Genomic DNA, 23,875 nt, shown 5'->3' with positions numbered 1-23,875 from the left:
CCAAACCCGGCCCACGGCACATTATCCTTTGAGCTAACCCGGCCCACTTAAAAAATCATCAAGCCTAACCCGACCCGACCGATGCATTTAATTGTAAATGGGTCGGGGACCCAACCCGCCATGACCCAATTCAGGTTTCAGAATGTAATATGACAATATGGCCATGCACAAACTAGCCCAAACTTTATTTATTTTATTTTATTTTATTTTATTTTTGAAAATTGACAATTTTATTCAAAGAGTGCCGAAGCGGCATATTTACAAGAAAATAAAAACAAAAAACACAACCCCCCATCAATCCTGCCCAAAGGATAGAATCTTACCTGATTGTGCCCATTCCACCACATGAAATTTAACCCTTTGAAAGACTTCCAAAGCTTGCCCCTTACGATTCTTAAAACATCGCTCATTCTTCTCGAACCATAGAGCCCATAAGCCTGCAAGAAGAGAAAGATGCCAAATTTTCCTCCGTCTTCCCTATACCCCCACCATGCCAACTCAAAAGAAAGTTATCCATAGAACCTGGCGAAACCCAATCGACGCCAAACAACTTAAAGAAGTTATCCCACAATTCTCTAGCAAATGGACATTGAATAAACAAATGGTTCATTGTTCCCTCAGCTTGAAGGCATAAGAGACATACTTTCAGTAGAATCATGTTCTTTGAAGATTATCCAAAGTAAGCACTTTTTTTCTCCCCACTAACCATGCCCCCTTTAAGGGAGCATCATTCTACAAAACGAAAGACGCCGGGTAAATCCCCTCCTCCCCCCCTGGGAGAAGTCTCACTGCTTATAAACATATAAAAGGATTTCATCGAGAATGTGCCACATTTACCTTTTAACCAAAACGTCAAATCCGGTACCAATGTAACCAGAGATACCTTGGAAAGCATATCAATCAAACTGATAAAATCCAAGATTTCTTTATCCGCTAAATTCCTTCGACACGGCGGGGCCCAAACTACTTCCTCTCCCACAAAGGAGAAGCAGCTCGCAACTCTAAAATCTGCCCCACAAGAAATTCCCTCCAACCTTGGAAATTGATCCCTCAACCTATTCCCTACAACCCACTTATCATCCCAAAATCTGATGTTCTTCCCATTTCCTAGCCTAAACCCAATGCCTTCCCAAACTTTATGTTTTACTGACGCCATCAACACTCACAGGCATGAAGCTCTATACAACGAAGACAACCTAATCCACCATCCCCTATCTTCGTCCCCATATCTCCTACAAAACACCTCTCTCCAATGAGAATCTTTTTTTCTTTTCTTTTTTTTTTTTTACACACGCACACACACCCCACACATTCACGCTAGTGGAATTTCACCACCTATGGGTACTCAAACCCTTGACTGGGTGTCGAAACTCCTGAGAGTCTACCACTCGAGCAAGAGTAAGGACCCCTCTCCAATGAGAATCTACTTCTACCCCAAACCTCCTAACCCATTGCCCTAGCAATGCTATGTTCATATCCTCCAACTTCCTAAACTCCACACCCCTTTGATCCACACCCCTTTGATCATTGGGCTTACACACTTCTTCCCATTCCAAAAGATGAAATTTGTGATTATCTTCCACTCCTTTCCACAAAATAAAAATAAAAATTCCTTCCAACTTATTTAGGACCGACTTTAGGCATTTAAATAACAACATATAATAAACTGGGAGGTTAAACATAACCGTTTTGATCAAAGTTATTTTCCCACCCAAAGATAAGTGACGAGTTTTCCAATGAGACAATTTTCTTTCAAACATTTTGATCGCTTTGTCCCAATGATGTTTCACTAGTTTTCCAATACATAGTGGGAGGCCTAGATATGATGTAGGGAAAACACCCTCCCTACACTCCAAATTTATAAGCGAATGACTTCATTTCCTCCAGAATTCCCACCCCCAAAATTTCACTCTTGCTAATATTAACTTCTAGTCTCGAAACCGCCTAAAAATTGACTATGATTGCTCGAAGATATTCCACTGAGGAAGAAGTTGCCTCGCAGAATAACAACGTATCATCCCCGTATTGCAAATGAGTAACTTGAAAATATGAATTATCCACTTTAAAACCTTTCACAAGCCCCATCTGCACCCCTCTGCCTAAGAGTTTGCTGAATGCCTCCATGATCACAACGAACAAATATGGAGATAGGGGATCCCCTTGATGAAGACCTCTTGATGCTTGGAAAAAGCCCTTCAGGGAACCATTCACCAAAATCGAAAATTTAGCTAACTTGACACATTCGTGCATCTAGGCCCGCCATTTAACCCCATCTCCCAACCTTACTACCACATAATCCAGGAAATCCCAATCGAGATGATCATAAGCTTTTTCTATCTCCAACTTGCAAACCAAACCTTTTGACCCTCTTCTGTTGCAAGCATGTATACATTCATTCGTCACCAAAAAATATCAACAATTTGCCTTCCTCTTACAAAAGCCCCTTGCATTTCTGAAATTGCTTCTCCCAACACCGCTCAGAATCTAGAGGCGAGCAACTTAGTTAAGATCTTGTAAGGGCCACTCAGTAAGTTGACGGGTCTATTTCTTAGAGGTATTTGACACATTTTTTTTATAGAATTATCGCTATGAAAGTGGCCCCCAACTCCGAAGCTATATATATCCTTTCTCAAAACAAGCATGTCCCTCTTAACCAACCCCCAAAACTTACAAAAGAACGCAATCAGGAAGCCATACAACTCTGATGCTTTATCACTACCCAATTCCCTCACCGCTCGTTTAACTTCTTCCTCAAAGAAGACCTTTTCCAATGATTCCGCAGCTAAAGATTTAATAGGATTACAACACAGATTATCCAGAAGCAACCTATTCTATTCTACTGATCTCGAGATAGCAACTTACTGTAGAAATCGACTATTGAAACACATACTTTTTCTTTACCCTCTATTCTTTCCCCCTTGACCATGATGGATATAATTTTGTTAACCATTGCCCTTGCACTTGCCATAGAATGAAAGAATTTCATATTTCGATTGCCTTCTTTTAGCCAAAAGGCTCGCGAACATTGCCACCATTTTTTTTCATCCTCATGCAATCTTGCATTATACTTAGCCCAATAAACTTCTCGCCATGCTCTCTCCTCTTTTGTTAGGATTTCTATCTCTTCTTTAACATCGAGTTTCTGAATTTCTTCAAAAAAAAATTATGGTCTCCTCTCGGCTTCCTCGGACCACCTCCTTCCATTTACATATTTCTTTTTTCAACAATTTTAATTTTTGGAAAAGCACAAAACTTGCTCCCCCCTTAATTGGAAAAGTGGACCACCACTCAGACACCTTCCTTACAAAGCCTTCTATTTCTAGACAGGATAGCAAAAATCTGAATGTGCGAGGGCCACGGTTTTCCTTATCCATCTCTAACAGAATCGAACGATGATCCGATATCGGCTTAAGCAGTCCTCTCTTATGAATTAGTAGCAACTTCTCCACCTAATCTGGAGAGAGAAGAAACCGATCTAATTTTGATTTAGTTAGATTTTCTGATGGGGACATCACGCGCACACGCATGCCCCCCTTATGCATGTACGCAAGGAGGAGGGCCCCACCATCGATCTAGATCGATGACGATGTCCAGGGAGGGCCTCGTAATTAGAGGACGACATTTTTGTTTGTTGGAGTGGACCCGATAGTCCTGTGAATCTCACCATGGGTTCTCATGATCGTGGCCCACTATTCTAATTAATCTAATACTTTGGGTTTTGCTTATTATTGTTATTAGGAATATCATGGACGGTTTAGATTGCTTTGATTAGTTGTTATTTTTTATTACTTCGTCTCCAAGTAATAGGTTGCACACATGGCATGAGTTTTGGAGTATTTTTTCTCATTGAAGATTAATAAAATTTCTGTGTTTTTTTTCTATTCCTCTGAGTTTTTGAGTTGTGGAAATCCAATTGGGTGTGAAACCCTCCCTTCCTCGAAGGGCTGACTACCATGGTGCGAAGCCACACTCATCCCGATTCACCCCCACCACCCATATTTCTCTTCTCCTACAGCCATCCCACCTGCAAATCCATCAATATTTTGCAGACGCTTCTCTTCTATAGCAAATTTCTGGAATCTAGCCCTGCAGGAGGGCTGAAACTTCGGCAGAGCACTACGCACAAACCGTATATCGGATCAGCCCGAAATTTGGGGTTTTGGAGTCCACCCCTAGCCGACCAAACTCAAGGAGTCGCTTTCCGGGTTCGTGGACCCCACGCACGTGCGGACAGGCCCCTGCGCACGTGCGTCAGGTCTGGCCCGCTGTCCACACGTGTAGACTATCGTCAGGTCCCATCTTTCCTCTCTTTCATTCCCCTCTTACTTAATTTCTCTAACCCTAACCCTAAATTGTCTTAAATTTCAATTTATTTGCCCTTTTTTCTAATCCTAGGGTTCCCCGATTTGAAAGCTATGAATCTCTTGGATTGAGAAATTATTTTTGTGCATGTGTGGATGAATTTACCCTCCTCTGATTATCGTTTGGTCTATAATTGTGATTAATCCAGCCCTAGCTTGCGTAGGCCTAGGCCTGCATAGATTCCCCTAGATTTAGTACTTGAACTTTTGTGTGGGATATGAAATTTTGCATAATTGTTTTTGAACTAGTGTGATGTAAAGCCTGAAAATCTTGCACATCATATTTGAATTTCATGTCCTGTATCACATTTGGTATCAGAGAACAAGGTTTTTATAGGGGAATGCATTGCATGTTTAGGGTTTAGTTTATTTGTGTCCATTATGCATCAAATATCATCATATAGAGCTGTTCAGAGGTCCATAATTCCTAATATAAACCATTGAATTTTCTGCTATCAAAAAATCCCCATATCTCTTTGCTGGATTTTCTATTGACAAATTCTTTAGGGAAATAAGTTAATGGAAATTGAGTAATATTGTGTCGTTTTCCCCATATAGAGTCCTATAGGAGCATTTAATCGTATTAGAAGGTCCTTAAGTTGAGTTAGTAATCGTATGCCCACACGTACGGGTCGTGGTTTTGGCTTGCACCCTATACTAAACATGGAGCAATTGCAAGAGTCAATGAACAAGCTGACCCACCAGTTCGAGTCTTTGGGTAAGCGCTTGGAACAACATATGGACCAACGCTTTGAGCAATTTAATATACGCGTTACCCAACTAGAGATCTCCGCCTGGGCAAACCCCACCATTGGGGAAGATGCCCAATCTCATGCAGGTGATCAAGAGGTTAGACTAAGGAATGAAGGTGGCCAAGGAATTGGTCATGGGCGCGCACCCGTGCACCCACCCCGCGAGGGACATCATGATCAATATGACTCAGATGCACAACTCCTCAAGGGAGTTAGAGTAGATGCCCCTACATTTGATGGCCACTTGGACCCTAAAGCCTTTTTGGACTGGCTGACGGATATGGACCGCTATTTTGAGTGGTATGACGTGTTGGATACTCGTCGAGTCCGATTCGCCAAGATGAAGCTTGTGGGCCAAGCAAAGATGTTTTGGGCTACAGTAGAGTGAAAGAAAGAAAGAGCGAGGGAGCTCCCAACAGTTCACTGGGGAGAAATAAAAGAAACTCTTAAGGAGAAGTACCTCCCCTTCTCTTATCGCTTACGGTTGATTGAGGAATGACAGTCTCTTCGATAAGGTTCCATGAGTGTGGCGGAATACATTGAGAAGTTCGAAGAGTACTTGACCAGTTGTGAAGTTGATGAGGATCCCGTACTCACCCTTGCTCAATTTAAAACGGGCCTCTGTTCCGACATTAGGGGAGAATTGCTCGCCAAAGATATAGACACTATTGAACAGTTGTATCAGGCAGTGTTGGAGGTCGAGCAATACCTCAAAGCATCTGTGGGAAGACGGTTTGACTCCAGCCCTCCTGGGGCTAGACCTAACATTGGATACCAAAACAAACCTTCTAACAATTCCTAGTCCAGGCCCAAGGATGATAAGGGTAAAGAGATTGTAGTCTAGCTCGCGTGGAAGTGGGGCAACCAGGTGTTTTAGGTGTCAGGGGTTTGGCCACTTTTCCCATCAGTGTGGCACGAAAGAGGGCACCAAGGTGCTTCTTATTGATGGGCAAGTAGAAGTAGTGCCCTCAGAAAGTGACGGCGAAGAGGAAGAATATGAGCCAGTAGAAACCCCTAGTGATGAGGAAGAGGGAGCGCATGAGTCTACGACCCTCGCAGTCGTGTGTTGCGCCTTTGCTCAAGCTAAGAACATTGACGATTGGTGCCGCAACACGATCTTTTATACTTATGCAAAATGTGAGGAAAAGAGCTGTAAGATGATCGTGGATAGTGGTAGTTGTGCCGACGTGGCATCGACTAGCACTGTAAGCCGTTTAGGCTTAATTTAAAGCTTGAAGCCCATCCTCAACCCAATAGAGTGTCCTGGGTTGATGAAACCTCCATTCCGGTCTCGCACCGTTGTCTTGTTCCTATTCAGTTTGGATCATATAAAGACACTTTGGTGTGATGTTGTTCCCATGGATGTTGGCCATATCATTCTAGGTAGACCTTGGCTCTATGACAGGGATGTCACCATATCTAGTCGTTCGAATGTGTGTACATTCTGGTTTAAGGGCAAGAAAGTCAAGCTAAATCCACTTCCATCGAAAAACACGACTAGAAAGGAGGCCACCACACAAAGTGTTGTGAGCGGCTCAAAAGAATTGAAGGAGTCAAAGTCCAAGTCCAAACCTCTCCATATTCTAAATGCCAATGACTTTGAGCGAGAAACTAAGGCGGACTTGATGGTATACGCCCTTGTGGCCAGGGAAAGTGTACCAGAGGCTAGTGTAGAGTTACCCAGTGAGGCCATTCAGGTAGTGCGTGAGTTTCGTGATGCCTTTCCTGATGATCTACCGAATGAGCTTCCCCCTATGAGGGATATACTGCATGCCATTGATCTAGTCCCTGGGGCGACTGTACCAAACCTCCCTCATTGCAGAATGAACCCAAAGGAGCATGTGGAGTTGAAGAGACAGATTGATGAGCTCCTAGAAAAGGGTTTCATTCGAGAGAGCATGAGCTCGTGTGCCGCACCCGCCCTTCTTACATCTAAGAAGGATGGCACATGGAGGATGTGTGTTGATAGTAAGGTCATCAACAAAATCACAGTCAAGTATCGGTTTCCCATACCGCGTCTTGATGACATGTTTGATATGATGGTCAATGCTACTCTCTTCTCAAAAATTGACCTCAAAAGTGGTTATCACCAAATCCGTGTACGCCCTGGTGATGAGTGGAAGACAACCTTCAAGACGAAGGATGAGCTATACGAGTGGCTAGTTATGCATTTTGGGCTGACTAACGCCCCAAGCACTTTCATGCATGTGATGACCCAAGTGTTGAGGGGAAGTTCCTGGTTGTATACTTTGATGATATCTTGATTTATAGCATGGCCAATGAACAATACCTCAACCATTTGAGGCAGGTTTGTGGGATCCTTACAGTCGAGAAATTGTACGCCAACCTAAAAAAGTGTGCGTTTTTGTCTAGTAGTGTTATCTTCTTAGGTTTTGTTGTGTCAGCTGAGGGCGTATCGACGGACCCCGAGAAGATTAAGGTCATCGTCAATTGGCCTAAACCCTGCAATATTCATGAGGTGCGCAGCTTTCACGGCTTAGCCACCTTCTATAGGCGGTTCATTCAAGGCTTCAGTTCCATTATGACTCCCATCATGGATTGCATAAAAAAGGGAGAGTTTCAATGGACAAAGATAGCCTCGAAGGCCTTCAAGGAGATAAAGGTCAAGATGACCAAAGCTCCAGTCACGCGACTTTCAGATTTTTCAAAAGCTTTTGAAGTCGCATGTGACGTGTCAGGAGTCGACATAAGAGTACTTAGTCAGGAAGGGCACCCTGTCACCTTTTTTTAGTGAGAAACTGAATGAGGCGAAACAAAAATATTCCACGTATGACAAAGAGTTTTATATGGTAGTGCAATCACTGCGTCATTGGCGTCATTACCTATTGCCACAAGAATTTGTCTTATTCTCAAATCACGAGGCCTTGAGATATCTGAACTCTCAGAAGAAATTAAACCCTAGGCATGCTAAGTGGGTTTAATTCCTTCAAGAGTACACTTTTGTGCTTAAGCACAAGACTAGTGTAGAGAATATGCCTGCCGACGTGTTAAGTCGTCGAGTTGCGTTACTCAATTCCATGAGTGTCAAAGTCATGGGCCTCGAGCGCATCAAAGAAGATTATTCTGAGTGTCCAAATTTTGGAGTTGTGTACGCATCGTTGTTAGAGAGTCCGTCAAGAGCTAGCAGTGAGTACTTGATGTTAGACGGATATTTGTTTAGGAGTGACCGCTTGTGCATACCTCGCACATCCCTCCGTGATTTCTTGTTTGGGAGTTACATTCAGGAGGGTTCGCGGGTCATTTCGGTCGAGACAAGACCATTGCCCTAGTGGAGGATAGGTTTCATTAGCCAAGCCTCAAGCGAGACGTGGCCAAAATTATAGGGCAATGTCGTACTTGTCAACTGGCAAAGCAGAAAAAGCAAAATACACGATTATACACACCTTTGCCAGTTCCATTCATCCCTTGCCAGGACATCAATATGTACTTCGTGCTTGGACTCCCCAAGAGTATTCGGAAACACGATTCCATATTTGTTGTTGTGGACCGTTTTTCTAAAATGGCCCACTTCATTTCTTGTTTTAGGACCTCCGACGCATCTCATATTGCCAAGCTGTTCTTTAGTGAGGTCGTCAAACTGCATGGGTTACCAAAAACCATAGTGTCTGACTGTGACATGTGATTCACGAGTTACTTTTGGAAGACACTATGGCACATGATGAATACTAGGCTCCAATTTTCTTCTGCCTACCACACTTAGACCAATGGCAGACTAAGGTGGTCAATAGGAGCCTAGGGAGTTTGCTCAGATGTTTAGTGGGGGAACACCCCAAGATGTGGGACACCGTACTACCTATAGCCGAATTTGCGTTTAATAGTTCTGTCAATAGGTCCACAGGTCTAAGTCCTTTTGAAATCGTTACTGGTTATAAGCCTAGGAAGCCTATTGATCTTATCCCTATGTCATTGTCCCATAAGCCATCAGAGTCTGTAGAGTCCTTTGCGCATCACATTCATTCATTGCATCAAGAAATCAGGCGAAAGATCAATACTAGTAATTACATTACAAATTTTCTGCAGACTAGCATAAACGTTTCAAGGAATTCAATGTAGGGGACTGTGATGGTCCGCAATAGGTCCGAGCGGTACCCTCAGGGGACCATTCGTAAATTACACGCTAGACCCTTCAAAATTATAAAACGAAACGGTCTCAATGCGTATGTGGTATATCTTCCACCTTCCACGGGAATTAGTTCCATATTTAATGTGGAGGATCTAGTTACTTTTCAGGGGACCATTGCTACTTTGTCCAGCTCTTCGCCCAACCATCCTGATTCCCCAGACCTGTCCCTTGATCCATGTCCTCTTCCCGACCATTCTTCCCAGCCTCTACCTCCCATACCTACCCTTTCCATACCCAGAGATGAAATAGAAGATCTTCTGGACCATCAGATAGTATCAACGTCGGACAGCGGGTTTCAGAAGTACCTGGTTAAGTGGAAGTCACGCCCAGCTTCAGACAATACGTGGCTCACTGAGGAGGAGCTTCAGAGACTTGATCCTAACATCTTGGAGCGGTTCAGGAGTTTTATTTCGCTAGTGGCAAAATCTTTGCGGCCAGGGATAGTTGATGGGAACATCACGTGCACACGCACGGCCCCCTACACACGTACGCAAGGAGGAGGAGGGCCCTACCATCGATCTAGATCGATGACAACGTTTAGGGAGGGCCTCCTAGTTAGAGGATGGCGTTTTTGTTCGTTGGAGTTGACTTGATAGTCATGTGAATCCCACCATGGGTTCTCATGATCGTGGCCTACTATTCTAATTAATCTAGTACTTTGGGTTTTGCTTATTATTGTTATTAGGAATATCATGGATGGTTTGGATTGCTTTGATTAGTTATTATTTTTTATTACTTCATCTCTAAGTAATAGGTTGTGCACATGGTGCGAGTTTTGGGGTATATGGTTTTATTATAAATAGGCACCCCTTGTAGTCTTTTTTTTTTTTTTTTCTCATTGAAGATTAATAAAATTTCTGTGTTTTTTTCTACTCCTCCGAGTTTCTGAGTTGTGGAAATCCAATTGGGGTGTGAAACCCTCCCTTCCTCGAAGGGCTGACTACCGTGGTGCAAAGCCACACTCATCCCGATTCGCCCCAACCTTCTACCACCCATATTTCTCCTCCTACAGTCATCCCACCTGCAAATCCATCAATATTTTGCAAACGTTTCTCTTCTACAACAGATTTCTGGAATCTGACCCTGCAGGAGGGCTGAAACTTCGGCGGAACACTACGCACAAACCGCATATCGGATCAGCCCGAAATTTGGGGGTTTTGGAGTCTACCCCTGGCCGACCAGACTCAAGGAGTCGCTTTCCGGGTTCGTGGCGCCCACACACGTGCAGACAGGCCCTTGCGCACGTGCGTCAGGTCTGGCCCGCTGTCCACACACGTGGACTGTCGTCAGGTCCCATCTTTCCTCTCTTTCATTCCTCTCTTACTTAATTTCTCTAACCCTAACCCTAGATTGTCTTAAATTCTAATTTGTTTGCCCCTTTTTTCTAATCCTAGGGTTCCCCGATTTGAAACCTGTGAATCCTTTGGATTGGGAAATTATTTCTGTGCGTGTAGATGAATTTACCCTCCTCTAATTATCGTTTGGTCTATAATTGTGATTGATCCAGCCCTAGCTTGTGTATGCCTAGGCCTGCATAGATTCCCCTTGATTGAGTGCTTGAACTTTTGTGCGGGATATGGAATTTTGCGTAATTGTTTCTGAACTCGTGTGATCTAAAGCTTGAAAATCTTGCATGTCATATTTGAATTTCATGTCCTGCATTATTTTCTTGACCATTTGACCATGTATATTTCACTTCACCCATTGGAAGATCAACAATATCATTTCTCAAAATCCAGTTAGAAAACTTATGCATACTAGTAGTTAAATGACCCCCATTCGATTTTTTGTGAACTATTCTTACTGCATTGAAGTCGCCGCCAACACACCATAGTAAGCCCCATATGTCCCTACATGAATGCAGCTCTTCCCAGAATTCAACGTGGAATTTCGATCGACACGGCCCATAAACCACTCAAAACACCCATTTGAAACCTGAAGCTACTTATTTGAAAACCAAGGACAATGAGTATTCCCCCTACAAAAGTCATCTTTACACCAAATATTTGAATCCCTCCTGCCGAACCTAAGACTTCCAATGCTTCCTATTCTTTATTCTTCCCCCACCAAAATGAGTTGACATTTTTCTTATCTATTCCTTGCATCTTGGTTTCCTGAAATGCTGCAATCTGCACTGTAAACTTTTTGCACATGTTTTTTATCTGACCTCATTTCAGCAGACATCCTAGACCTAGCCCAGACAATGGATACGTTTATACTTCTAAAAAATGTGTATATACTTCTCTTGGGTTTTGGATTGGGTCAAGTTGGGTCATCTGGCCCAACCCATTGATAACCTATATGGGCAGGTCAGGTTGGGTAAGGGTCAACCTAATCCGGACCCCATTTACTTAAATGGTTCATATTTCTAACCCAAGACCGACCCACTACTCATTTAGCTTGGCCCAAACCCACCTCATAAGTGGGTCAGGTTAGTTGACCTGTAGGCAGACCTAAGCCATCATCATCCCTACTCAATATGAGAGTCACAGCCTGTGTGCTGAAATGAAACTTTGAGTATCTGTATTTCCTTCATTAGCCAGCTGTAGCATATAGGGACATGGAAGGGTGGTTGTCTAAAATTTCTTTCTTCAGGGGAAGCCAAAAGAAAGTGCACATGGAATGGCCTCTTGGTTACAGATTTATAGTGTTATCTCATCATACAAAACATGTTTGGTGTGAAGGAACCTGTATGAGTTGAACTATGCACTGAGGCATTGTTTGATAACTACTGAAACAAGTTACTTGGAGGATCTTTTTTTCCAATGTGTAGTTAACAGTTCTTTGTAAAGGGGAACAGTATTGGGAAAATGTAATACCATTTTATGCAAAGATATTGTCATTAGAGGAAGAAAAAGGTAAGACCACAAAGATGATAAATTCTATGAAGACTTTTCAATGAAGTATCTTGGTAGGTCTGTGGACAAGAGACCGGAGGAAAAAATGGTGATTGGATAGTCACTTTATGACATCAATATGCACTCAATTATCTGACGAAGCGCAAGGTGGAAAGTAGCAACCCACATTCATGCCTGCACTGACTAACAGAGCTGGTTGTGATTAAAATGGCTGTGTGCGGTGGTGGTGCAAATCAATTTTCGCTCCTCATTCTAGGTATTCTTATTTTTCTTTTTCTTTTCCTTCTTTGAACAAGCTTTGTGAAATGAAGATGATATATTGATAGATAAAAGCTCAGAATCATTAGGATTATCTGAGAGTTGTCACCTCTAATCTTGTGTATCACAAACATCAGAACATACCGAGATTGTTTTGCTTTGTTTTGCTACTTAATAAGCCTCTCCATGTTTCTTCAGCAATCGTGCTATTCCTGTTCTAACCGAATGCCTGACAAGAGAAAGATCATCTCTCATACATGATTTCAATGCCCACATCATGCATCTCGTTATGAGGGGGCTGTTAGAGAAATATGGTACATAATTACTTCTGTGTTTTCCATTTATTTAATCAGTTAGGATATTGGAGGCTAAGTTGGATTTTTTTTTTCCCTCCTGTCGCAGGTATTGCTGCAAAATCCCCAGTTAATATGAATAGATTTCATTGCACAAATTTAAATCATTAAATACAACTACATTTATTCACATACTTACCTCTTGACTAAATGCTAACATTGCATTTACTTTTCTAATTTACTAAAGCAGCAATTGACATCTTTCTGAAATACTTATTCAGACCATGATTTGCTTCATGATGCTAATTTCCATTAATTAACAAAAAAATTCATCATGATCATCATCATCTAATCCTTATCCTAATTAATTAGGGTCAGCTACGTGAATCCTCTTCCGCCATTCCACTCTATCAAGGGTCACACCTTCAGTTAGACCATAGGTTATCAAGTCTTATCTTACTACCTCCATCTACATCTTCAGGCCTTCCTGTTGCCCTGAACTAGTACCAGCTCACTCCAAACCAGTGCGGTTGGTCTTTGTTGCACATGACCAAACCATCTAAGCCTACTTTCCCTCATCATATTACTCCTAAGTTCCCTCGAATGTATTCATTGCTGATTCTATCCTTCCTCTTCTTGCCACTCATCCATCTCAACATCCTCATTTCAGCTACATTCAGCCTATGAACATGTTGTTCCGTAACTGTCCAAGATTCTTTCCCATAAAGCATGTCTAGTCTTATAGCTATCTTATAAAATTTCTCTTTCAGTTTGAGTGGTACACAAGGATCACATAAACTCCATACTAGAGGCACATCTCCATTTCTTCTACCCAGCTTGAATTCTATGGGCAATATCTTTCTCAATCTCTCCACTCTCATGAACTATTGACTTCGAAAGTGGTCATGTTGGGAAACTTCTTGGTCCGCAATCTTAACTAATTCCCCGTTTTCGCTCCTATTGTTACTAAAATTACACACCATTTACTTTGTTTTAGTCTGAATAATTTTAAACCCCGCCATAAATCTAGCTTTGTGTTTACACCTTCTCTCATCTTGTCAATCAAAACTATGTCATCATCTCGTCCATAACCAATGCAAAATGGTATGGGCTCAATGCCGACCCTTGATGCAAGCCTCCAGTAATTGGGAACTCGCTTGTCTAACCACTAGCGGTCTCTCCACTACATCTTTTAATTTGTACTGCCATAAAAATAATAATTGGCATTTAGTCTTTTCCTCATCCATGACATGCGTATATATTATCAGGATAGTCACAGATTCACTTTTAGTTTCACGTCTTTACAGACATTACAACTAAAATGCATCATCGTCATAATCTAAGCCTTCTCCAAACTAATTGGGGTTGACCACATGAATCCTTTTCCGCCATTTCTGCTCTATCAAGGGCCCTAACTTCAGTTAGACAATAGGCTATCAAGTCTTTTCTTACTGCCTCCACCCATGCCCTTTTGAACTTTCTCCTTGCCCTTTAAAAGGCTTCAACTTGTACCAACTCACTCTACATTGCACATGATTGGACAATCATAAGTCTACTTCCCCTCATCTTATTACCTATTGGTGCTACTCCTAAATTCCCTCAAATGCATTCATTCTGAATGCTATCTTCCTTGTTTTGCCATTCATCCATCTGTTTTTTCTTTTTTCTTTTTTTTTTTTTGAAATTCCTACAAGTTTTTGAGAAGGATATAATTACATTTAAGTGAGTTCATTGATTAGGCTAAAGTGCACTGTTGGGCATGGTTGTGTTGGCATGTGAGTGGTGTTTGGTAAACATGTATCGGTGGCTTCTCTGCTATCCCTGCAGCCAACTAGTTGAGCATGCCCTCTCCACTTTTGGTCTATGCTTAGCGGTTTGTGTGGCAACTGTCCCTCCATGAACGTACCTTGCTTTCGATGTGCTTGTAATAGTTGGTCTGGGGATCACTACTGGGTGGAGCCATGCTAGCATATGAGGTATTAATGGGAGCCCTTGTCATGGCAAATTCCTTGGGACTGGGTAAAAGGGGAAGGCTGATGTCTGATGGGCACCAGATTCTAAACTTCTGCCAATCAACCATTTAAAAGCCAACCCCAAATTGCTGAGAAAAAGGCTAAGATGAAATGATCATGATGATGCGATTTCAGTGATTAGTTATAGCAGTGGTTTCCCTGTGCTTACCCAGTCACAAACTTATGGAAAGTTCCTATTATGTTGTTAATTTATGTTATTCACATCCTACAGATTGTCAACATTTCCTACATTTGACTCTATTATCAACTTCTACAAAAAATCTAGGTGAAAATGTTGAACCATCAGAACTTGAGGAAGCTGCCATGAGGAGTAGTCTAATTCAACAAATTGTTGTCATTGGCCAGGTAGGTTTAAACACCTTTCATTTAGGAAGAATTAACATTTTATAATCTTCTGATAATATTCTTGAGTCTTTTAATTTTTAGGATTTAGGCATTTTATATCTGACATTGTTTCTGTTGATGAGATTCTTATGGCATCTTTTTGTCCTGCAGGATCAACGACGTCTTGGTGCTCTAATTGTTCCAAACAAGGATGAGATTTTGCTAGCAGCAAAGAAGTTGTCCATTTTAGAGGGTGATGTCTCTGAACTTAGTAATGAAAAAACGATCAATCTGTTATATGACGAACTAAAGACTTGGTAAGGCCCATTTGTGTTCCACTTCATCTATGATACAAATTTTTGCATAGAACTAATAAGAAATTCTTTGTAAATTTTGCCTCTCCATGGTTGATCTTTATCTAAATGTGAAGGTGATTTACTATTTAAATGTTTTTTTTTTCTTATATATATGATTAAAGAGATGTAAAACTGACTGATGAAATGTGAAAACTGACTAAAGAAATGTAAAAACTGAATGATTTGATCTCTAACTCATATTATCCCCTTACGGTTTAGTCGTAGTTGTTAGAGTTTCTATTGTTTTTAATAGTTTGCCTACATATGTGAGTGTTGTTGGGGGACCATGAAAGCACACAGATCAATCAAGTAAAGTAATCCAATCGCACCAAGCAAGCACAATACAAACACACCGATTTTAATGTCAAAAAACCCTTTCAGGAAAAAACCACAGCACAAAGCGACAGAAAATCTCACTATGAAAGCAGAAAATTACAAGAAGAGAGAGAATACCCAATTCAAACAAACCTCGAATCACCCCAAGCTACACCCATGAAACCCTAGGAATGAATTGGAAAAGCTCCTGTATCACCTATTTCCAGTTTCCACCCATATTTATAGCCATGGGAAGAATCCCAAACAAAATCGGAAACAAATTCCGCAGATACGTAGGTCTGTGTAAAATCTACGCATACGTTCGATGGGACCTTTGATGGGTCTCGATGTCATCAACAGACTATCAATGGCATCGCACCCCACGATGGCATCGAACTAACACCAAAACAGTCCAGAGACAAAACATGGAAAATTGGATTTTCTCGACTGTACTTCGATGGGTCTCGATGTCATCGAATAGGTGCCTAAATAGTCCAGCAACCAACTGGAGTAATTTCGAATCTCTCGATGGGATCGAGCAGCTATTCGATGGCATCGAACAGTGCTCGATGGCATCGACAGACCCTGTTTCTGAATTGATTTGAGACATCAAAAACAACAATCTCCATCATGTCTTCGATCTTTAATCTTGTAGCTTCTTGTCCTCTTCTCTCAGCTCTACCTTGCATCATAGTTCCATCATTGCTTCCCGTGCATACTTCGTCCTCCTTTTATGCTTTCGCCAAGCCCAGAGAAGTTGCACAGAACTTGAACTTTTCTGCGAGAACCACCTTGGTGAGCATGTCTATCGGATTCACGCTGGTGTGAATCTTTTCTCGAGTCACTCTTCCTTCCTTGAGCACCTGTTGGATAAAATGGTGGAGAACATCAATATGTTTAGTACGTGAGTGATAAACTGAGTTTTTAGCCAAATTGATAGCGCTCTCGCTGTCACAATTAACCGACACGGCCTCCTGTTGAAGCCCTAACTAATTTATCATGCCTCTCAACCAAACACCTTCCTTAAATGCCTCTGTCACTATCATATACTTTGTTTCAGTTGTGGAAAGAGTCACCACAGACTAAAGCTTTGACATCCAACTGATCACTCCACTCACTAGCATAAACGAGTAACCTAAAGTCGACCTTCTAGAATCCACACTGCCCGCGTAATCTAAATTCGCATACCCAACTAACTTGGCTTCTATTTTCTCAAAAGTTAAGATGTAATCCTTTGTACCTCGAATGTATCAAAGTAGCCATTTCACTGCTTCCCAGTGTTGCTTTCCACAACACCAACCTCATGTGAAATATCCAGTCTAGTACAGACCATGGCATACATCAAATTGCCTATAGCATTTGAATAAGGTACATGAGACATATCTTGCTTTTCTTCATCTTATTTTGGACATTGTTTGAAGTTAGCTTGAAGTGAGCCGTGTGGGAAACGCTAATCGACTTTGTCTTGTCCATCCCATACTTGATCAATACTTTCTCAACGTATTATGCCTGTGATAACCAAAGCCTACTCCCCTTCCTGCCTGTGTATATCAATGCCGAGAACCTTCTTAGCAACCCCCAGATCTTTCATCTCGAATGTCCTTGATAACTGAATCTTCAGTAAATTGATTTCAGACATGTTATGACTGGCGATCAGCAGGTCATCAATATACAATACCAGGATAATGAACCTATCATTCAATGTTTTGTAATAGACACAATGATCATATTCACTCTTAGTGAACTTCTGACTCACCATGAAAAAATCAAACATTTTATACCATTGCCTAGGCGATTGTTTCAGGCCGTATAACGACCTTTTTAACTTGCAAACTTTGTTCTTTGCCACTTGTACTTCATAGCCTTCTGGTCGCTTCATGTAGATCTGCTCTTCCAATTCCCTATGCAGGAATGCAATCTTCATGTCCATCTGTTCCAGCTCGAGATCGTATTGGGCAACCAATGCCAGCATGAATCTGATAGATACTTGCTTTACAACCGGTGTGAATATCTCTGTGAAGTCAATTCCAATCGTAATAGGCAATCAGTGCCAGCACGAATCTGATAAATACTTGCTTTACAACCGGCGCGAATATATCTGTAAAGTTGGTTCCTTCTCTCTGAGCGCAACCCTTCACTACCAACCTTGCCTTGTATTTATCATATTTCTTCTTGAAGATCCACTTACACCCGATTACTTTACGGCCGATTGAAAGCTCCAACAACTCCCATCTCTCGTTCTTGTACAAAGAGTCAATCTCATCATCTATTGCTGCTTTCCACTTTTCTACATCAGGCTCATCAAGAGCCTTTTAAAGAGTAGACGGGTCCCCCTCATCAATAATGAGGGCATATTCGATATTTGAGTCATCCATATATTTTGCCAGCAACCAACGATCCCTCAACAAATTCCTTCTCACAGGTGGTTGCTCCACCTACTCTTGTACCTCTGTTTGCATATCTGTATTAGCCTAAGTATCACCCGTGTCAACCTGAACGTCCACCATCAGCATTTCTGGTTCCTCTTGCTCGTCCTTACGGAATAAGGATCCTTCGTCGAATTTGATGTCACGACTAATGATGATTTTATGTGTAACCCGATCGTACAACCTGTACCCTATCACACTACCACCATAACCAACAAAGATGTACTTTTTGGCTCTTTGGTCTAGCTTATCTCTCTCAACTGACAGTACATGAGAGTAAGCTTCATAACTAAACACACACAATCCTGAGTAGTCTATCTTTTGACCACTCCACACTTCCTCTGGAATTTTGCAATCAGTTGCCCTAAAAGGGGACCGATTCACCAAAGAACAAGTTATGTTAACGGCCTCAGTCCATAGGTCCTTGCCTAACCCAACATTATCACGCATCGAGCTCTCTCTAAGAGAGTCCGATTCATCCGCTCAGCCACCGTTTGCTCGGGCGTGTGGCGCACTGTGTTTTGCCTTCTGATCCCTTCATCCTTGTAGAATTGGTTATATTCAGTTGAAGTAAATTCACTGCCATAATTTGTCCTTAATACTTTCACCTTTCGCCCAGACTGCTTTTCCACTATCGCTTTCCATTGCTTGAAATTGGTGAAAACATTGGATTTATTTTTCATGAAATAAACCCATACGTTCTTGGATTAGTCGTCAATGAATGGGACAAACCATGACAACCCTCCAGCGGAAACCACGGGTGACGGCCCCCATATATTAGAATGCACATAATCAAGAACACCCTTATATTCATGTTTTCCAGATTTAAAAGATAACCTAAATTGTTTACCATATATACAATGCTCGCATATATTTAAATCAAAACTTTTAAAAACTAAAATTAAACAACGATCAGAAAGTACCTTCATACATCGGTCGCTCATGTGGCCCAGACGTGCATGCCACATACGTGCAGACGTGGAATCTGCTATAGGCATTGCAGCTCCACCTGATAGCGTGCTCCCGATCAACCTATAAAGATTTTTATGCCTCTGTGCTTTCATAACTATGAGGCCCCTTTTGAAACCTTAAGGACACCATTAAATCTAGTGAATCTGCACCTAATCACCTCGAGTGCACCAAGAAATATTAAACTCTTCTTCATATCAGGAACGTGCCTCACCTCAGTCAAAGCACGCTCCATCCCATCAAACATATTGATGCGCACTGTACCAACGCCCGAAACATTACTGGCGTTATCATTGCTCATAAATACCTGGCCACCATCGTACTCCCTGTAACTGGTAAACCAACCTCGATGAGGAGTCATGTGATATGATGCTCCAGTATCCAGAATCCACTCGTCCCTACGATCATCGTATAAGTGTCTGATCATAAACATTGACAACACATCACTTCTGCTTGTACATTCATCAGATGTGGCAGTGTTGGCCTCCCTGGAAGAAGCATCTGGGTTCTCTTTCTTAGCTTTAAGATTTGTACAATCCTTTTTCATGTGCCTCGTGATGGGGACATCACGCGCACACGCACTCCCCCCTATGCACGTATGCAAGGAGGAGGGTCCTACCATCGATCTGGATCAATGAGGACGTCCAGGGAGGGCCTCCTAGTTAGAGGATTGCATTTTTGTTCATTGGAGTGGACTCGATAGTCATGCGAATCCTACCATGGGTTCTCATGATTGTGGCTTACTATTCTAATTAATCTAGTACTTTGGATTTTACCTATTATTCTTATTAGGAATATCATGGACGGTTTAGATTGCTTTGATTAGTTGTTAATTTTGATTACTTCGTCTCCAAGTAATAGGTTACGCACATGGCGCGAGTTTTGGGGTATAGGGTTTTATTATAACTGGGCACCCCTTGTAGTCTTTTTTATTATTGAAGATTAATAAAATTTCTGCGTTTTTCTGCTCTAAATTTCTAAGTTGTGGAGATTCAATTGGGTGTGAAACCCTCCCTTCCTCGAAGGGCTGACTATCATGGTGCGAAGCCACACCTATCCCGATTCACCCCCACCTTCTACCATCCATATTTCTCCTCCTATAATCATCAACGCTTCAAATTCATCCTCTATTGCAACAGTTTTTCTCTGTACAACAGATTTCCAGAATTTGGCCCTGCAGGAGGGATGAAACTTCGGCGGAGCACCACGCACAGATCGTGCATCGGATCAGGCTGAAATTTGGAGGTTTTGTAGCTCTCCCCTGGTCGACCAGGGCCAAGTTGGCTGTTTTCTGATTGGTGGGCCCCCACACACATGCAGGACACCTCCAGCGCACTTGCGACCGGGCCTTCACCCCTGTCCATGTGTGTGACACTTCTCTGGTTCGTCTCTCTCCTCTCTTTCACCCCAAATCTCTAACCCTAACCCTAAATTACTCAAATTCTCAATTTTATGCCCTTTCTTCAACCTTAGGGTTCCCTAAATTGAAATCTGTGAACCCCTTAGATTGGGGAATTATTTCTGTGCATGTGTGGATGAATTTACCCTCCTTTGATTATTGTTTGGTCTATAATTTTGATTGATCCAACCCTAGCTTGTGTAGGCCTGGGCCTACATAGATTCCCCTTGATTGAATGCTTGAACTTTTGTATGGGATATGGAATTTTGTGTAATTGTTTCTGAACTAATGTGATCTAAAGCCTGAAAATCTTGCACATCATATTTGAATTTCATGTCCTGCATCACCCCGTCATCCCACAATTCTAGTACTTCAATTTACCATTGTCATTGCCCTTGGATTTGGATCTCGATCGAGAAAATCCAATGTATCACTCAAAATACCGCCCCTCGTAAACAATGTGTCGGTAGAGGCCCCTATGTTACCATTTTTCTTTCTCATCGCCTTTCCTTAAGGGCTGAGATCACGGTATTAACACTAAGTGACGTTTTACTGACACACAACATGTCTTTGCAAGACTCATACGAAGCCGAGAGAATTTAACATGATACATGCTTTATCTTCATCCCCAACCGTTTTCTCCATATCCAAAATTTGCAAATCATCTTATTAAAGTTGCTAATGTGGGCCTCGACATCTCTCCCTCTGCCATCTTAAGATTGAACAACTGCAACTTCATGTATAGGCGATTTTCAAAGGATTTCTTCGCATACATATCCTCTAACTTCGCCCATAAACTTGCCGTAATTTTCTCTCATGACATTGTAGAAAACGCCATCCGTTAGGCACAATTGGATGGAGGTTCTAGCTTTCTTATCCAGTTTATTCCATTCATCATCTTCCATAGATTCAAATCGCTTCTAAAGGACCTCATCCAATCCTTGTTGAACAAATAGGCCAATCATCATGACCTTCCATAATTCAAAATTGTTTTTCCTGGAGTACTTTTCAACATCATACTTAGGATTGGCAATCATTGATACTCACTTTCGGATTCAAGTCTGCGCCCCAACGTTAAGCTCTGATACCACTTGTTGGGGGACCATGGAAGCACATAGAGATGAATCAAGTGAAGTAATCCAATTGCACCAAGCAAGCACAAAACAAACACACAGATTTTACGGTGGAAAAACCCTTTTGGAAAAAAAAAAAACCACGGCACAAAGCAACAAAAAATCACTATGAAAGCAGAAAATTATAAGAGTAGAGAGAATACCCGATTCAAACAAGCCTTGAATCACCCCAAGCTACACCCTTGAAACCCTAGGAACGAATTAGAAAAGCTCTTGTATCTCCTATTTTCGATTTTCACCCATATGTATATAATGCAGGGGCATTTTCACACCGGGCTCGAGTGGGGTAACCCGTGGGATGCCGGGACATACTCGGGGTGGGTGACCCATGTGATTTTGGGCCCACGGGGAAGGTCTCATGTTTGAGACTCCTCACCAAGGGTGATTAATGCGCGTTTCACACCGGGCTTGAGTGGGGTAGCCCGTGAGATGTGGGGACACACTCGGGGTGGGCGGCCCATGTGATTTAGGGCCCACGAAGGGGGTTCGGCTGAGGTCCTAACCCATGTGATGTGGGGCCTGGGCTATGAGATAAAGGGATTAATTTGCCATACTCTAACAGTTCAAGCTTTTAGAGCAAGTGGTTAATTGTCCTGCATCAAATTGGTATCAGAGTGGGAGGTCTCGTGTTTGACTCCTCACCGGGGTGATTAATGCAAGGGCATTTTCACACTGGGCTCGAGTGGGGTAGCCCGTGAGATGTGGGGACACACTCGGGGTGGGTGACCCATGTGATTTGGGGCCCACAGGAGAGGTCTCGTGTTAGAGACTCCTTACCGGGGGTGATTAATGCGCATTTCACACCGTGCTTGAGTGGGGTAGCCTATGGGATGCGAGGACACACTCAGGGTGGGCGGCCCATGTCATTTGGAGCCCACGAAGGTGGTTCGGCCGAGGTCCTAACCCATGCGATGTGGGTCCTGGGCTATGAGATAAAGGGATTAATTCGCCACACTCTAACAGTTCGAGCTTTTTAGAGCAAGTGGTTAAATTGTCCTATATCATTACAGCCATGGGAAGAATCCCAAACAAAATCAGAGACAAATTCCACAGATACGTAAAATTTGTGCATACGTTCGATGGGTCTCGATGTCATCGACAGACCGTCGATGGCATTGAACCCCACTACGATAGCATCAAACACACACCAAAACAGTCCAGAGACAAAACATGGAAAATCGAATTTTCTCGATTGCACTTCAATGGGTCTCAATGGCATCGAATTTAAGTTTCAATGGCAACGAAACTAATCTCAATGGCATCGACAGACCTGTTTCTGAATTGATTTAAGACATCAAAAACAACAAGTGCATCTTCCTGCTAGGTGATCCCCATGAATTGTGGTGAATCATTTAGAGTGGATGTGCCAGAATGTTAATAGGAGCTTCTAAGCTAAGCTCGAAAATTAAGAAACACCAAAGAAGTAAAACATGTTGTGGTTGCATTCATGTGATCTGTTCAAGTAACAAGTAGTAGCCTGCGACCCTATGGCTCAGTGGTAGACTCACAAGGGTTTCAACACAAGGTCATGGGTTCTAGCACCCATTGTGGTGTGACTGTGCGGGTGTGTGAGTGCATGTGCTAAAAAAAAAGTAGTTGCAGATGTATGCCAACTTGGAGGATGTCTAAAAATTTATTTGATGAGAATTTGATGTAAATGTTGCGAACACTACATTAGAAAGCCGTGGGTGAACGATGGTAAAGGACAACTTTGAGAGAGTTCGCTGGTTGTTGTCAATGGAATTGCTCTTAGATTTGAACCGGACTCGACATAAGTTGACATATGCGAGTCATAAGATAGGATGTGAATGTTTGGTTTTATCTCAAGAAGCCTTTTTCCTTATCTGATAAGACTTTCCCCCATCCCTTTTCAGTCGATCAAGTATTTCAAGATTTATTTGAATCTCAAGCCAAGTGAAAACAAAATTTTGTTTGGCCAGTTGATTCAAGCATTAGCAATTTCAAGTCGAGTCATTATGGAATGTAGATCTTGAGATCCAGCCCATAGAGAGGACTCGTGATGCCCCGTATTCCTTGTAGACTACTTTATATGGCGTTAAGGGAAATCATCAGTCTACTAGTATCAAGGTTTAAAGTATTGGTCGAAATTGGCACATATTGCCTAATACATACGAGTTTTGGTCATGGGTGATTAGGTACATCCTTCCCAAACACAGGTACAGGGTTTGACTTGTATTGATGTAGAGCTGGTCGCGGACAGTTTCATGGCCAAGATGGACCAGAAAAGTCCCTA

At 42.2% G+C, this 23,875-nt stretch overlaps 1 protein-coding gene across 4 annotated transcripts in view; it reads left to right on the top strand.

Annotated features, from left to right (window-relative positions):
• LOC131239626 (probable acyl-activating enzyme 16, chloroplastic) overlaps positions 1 to 23,875 on the top strand; it is a 127,608-nt gene that overhangs the window by 79,403 nt on the left and 24,330 nt on the right. For 3 of the 4 annotated variants that reach the window (XM_058237426.1, XM_058237427.1, XM_058237425.1), the window contains 2 exons: positions 14,911 to 15,044; positions 15,195 to 15,340. In XM_058237426.1, coding sequence (XP_058093409.1) covers positions 14,911 to 15,044; positions 15,195 to 15,340 — 280 coding nt within the window. The remainder of the gene's footprint in view (positions 1 to 14,910; positions 15,045 to 15,194; positions 15,341 to 23,875) is intronic. The other variant, XM_058237428.1, reaches the window with a different exon arrangement.

This window comes from Magnolia sinica, chromosome 3 (assembly GCF_029962835.1).
Source record: "Magnolia sinica isolate HGM2019 chromosome 3, MsV1, whole genome shotgun sequence".
Taxonomy (NCBI): domain Eukaryota; kingdom Viridiplantae; phylum Streptophyta; class Magnoliopsida; order Magnoliales; family Magnoliaceae; genus Magnolia; species Magnolia sinica.
This window is presented reverse-complemented; position numbering and strand designations above follow the sequence as displayed.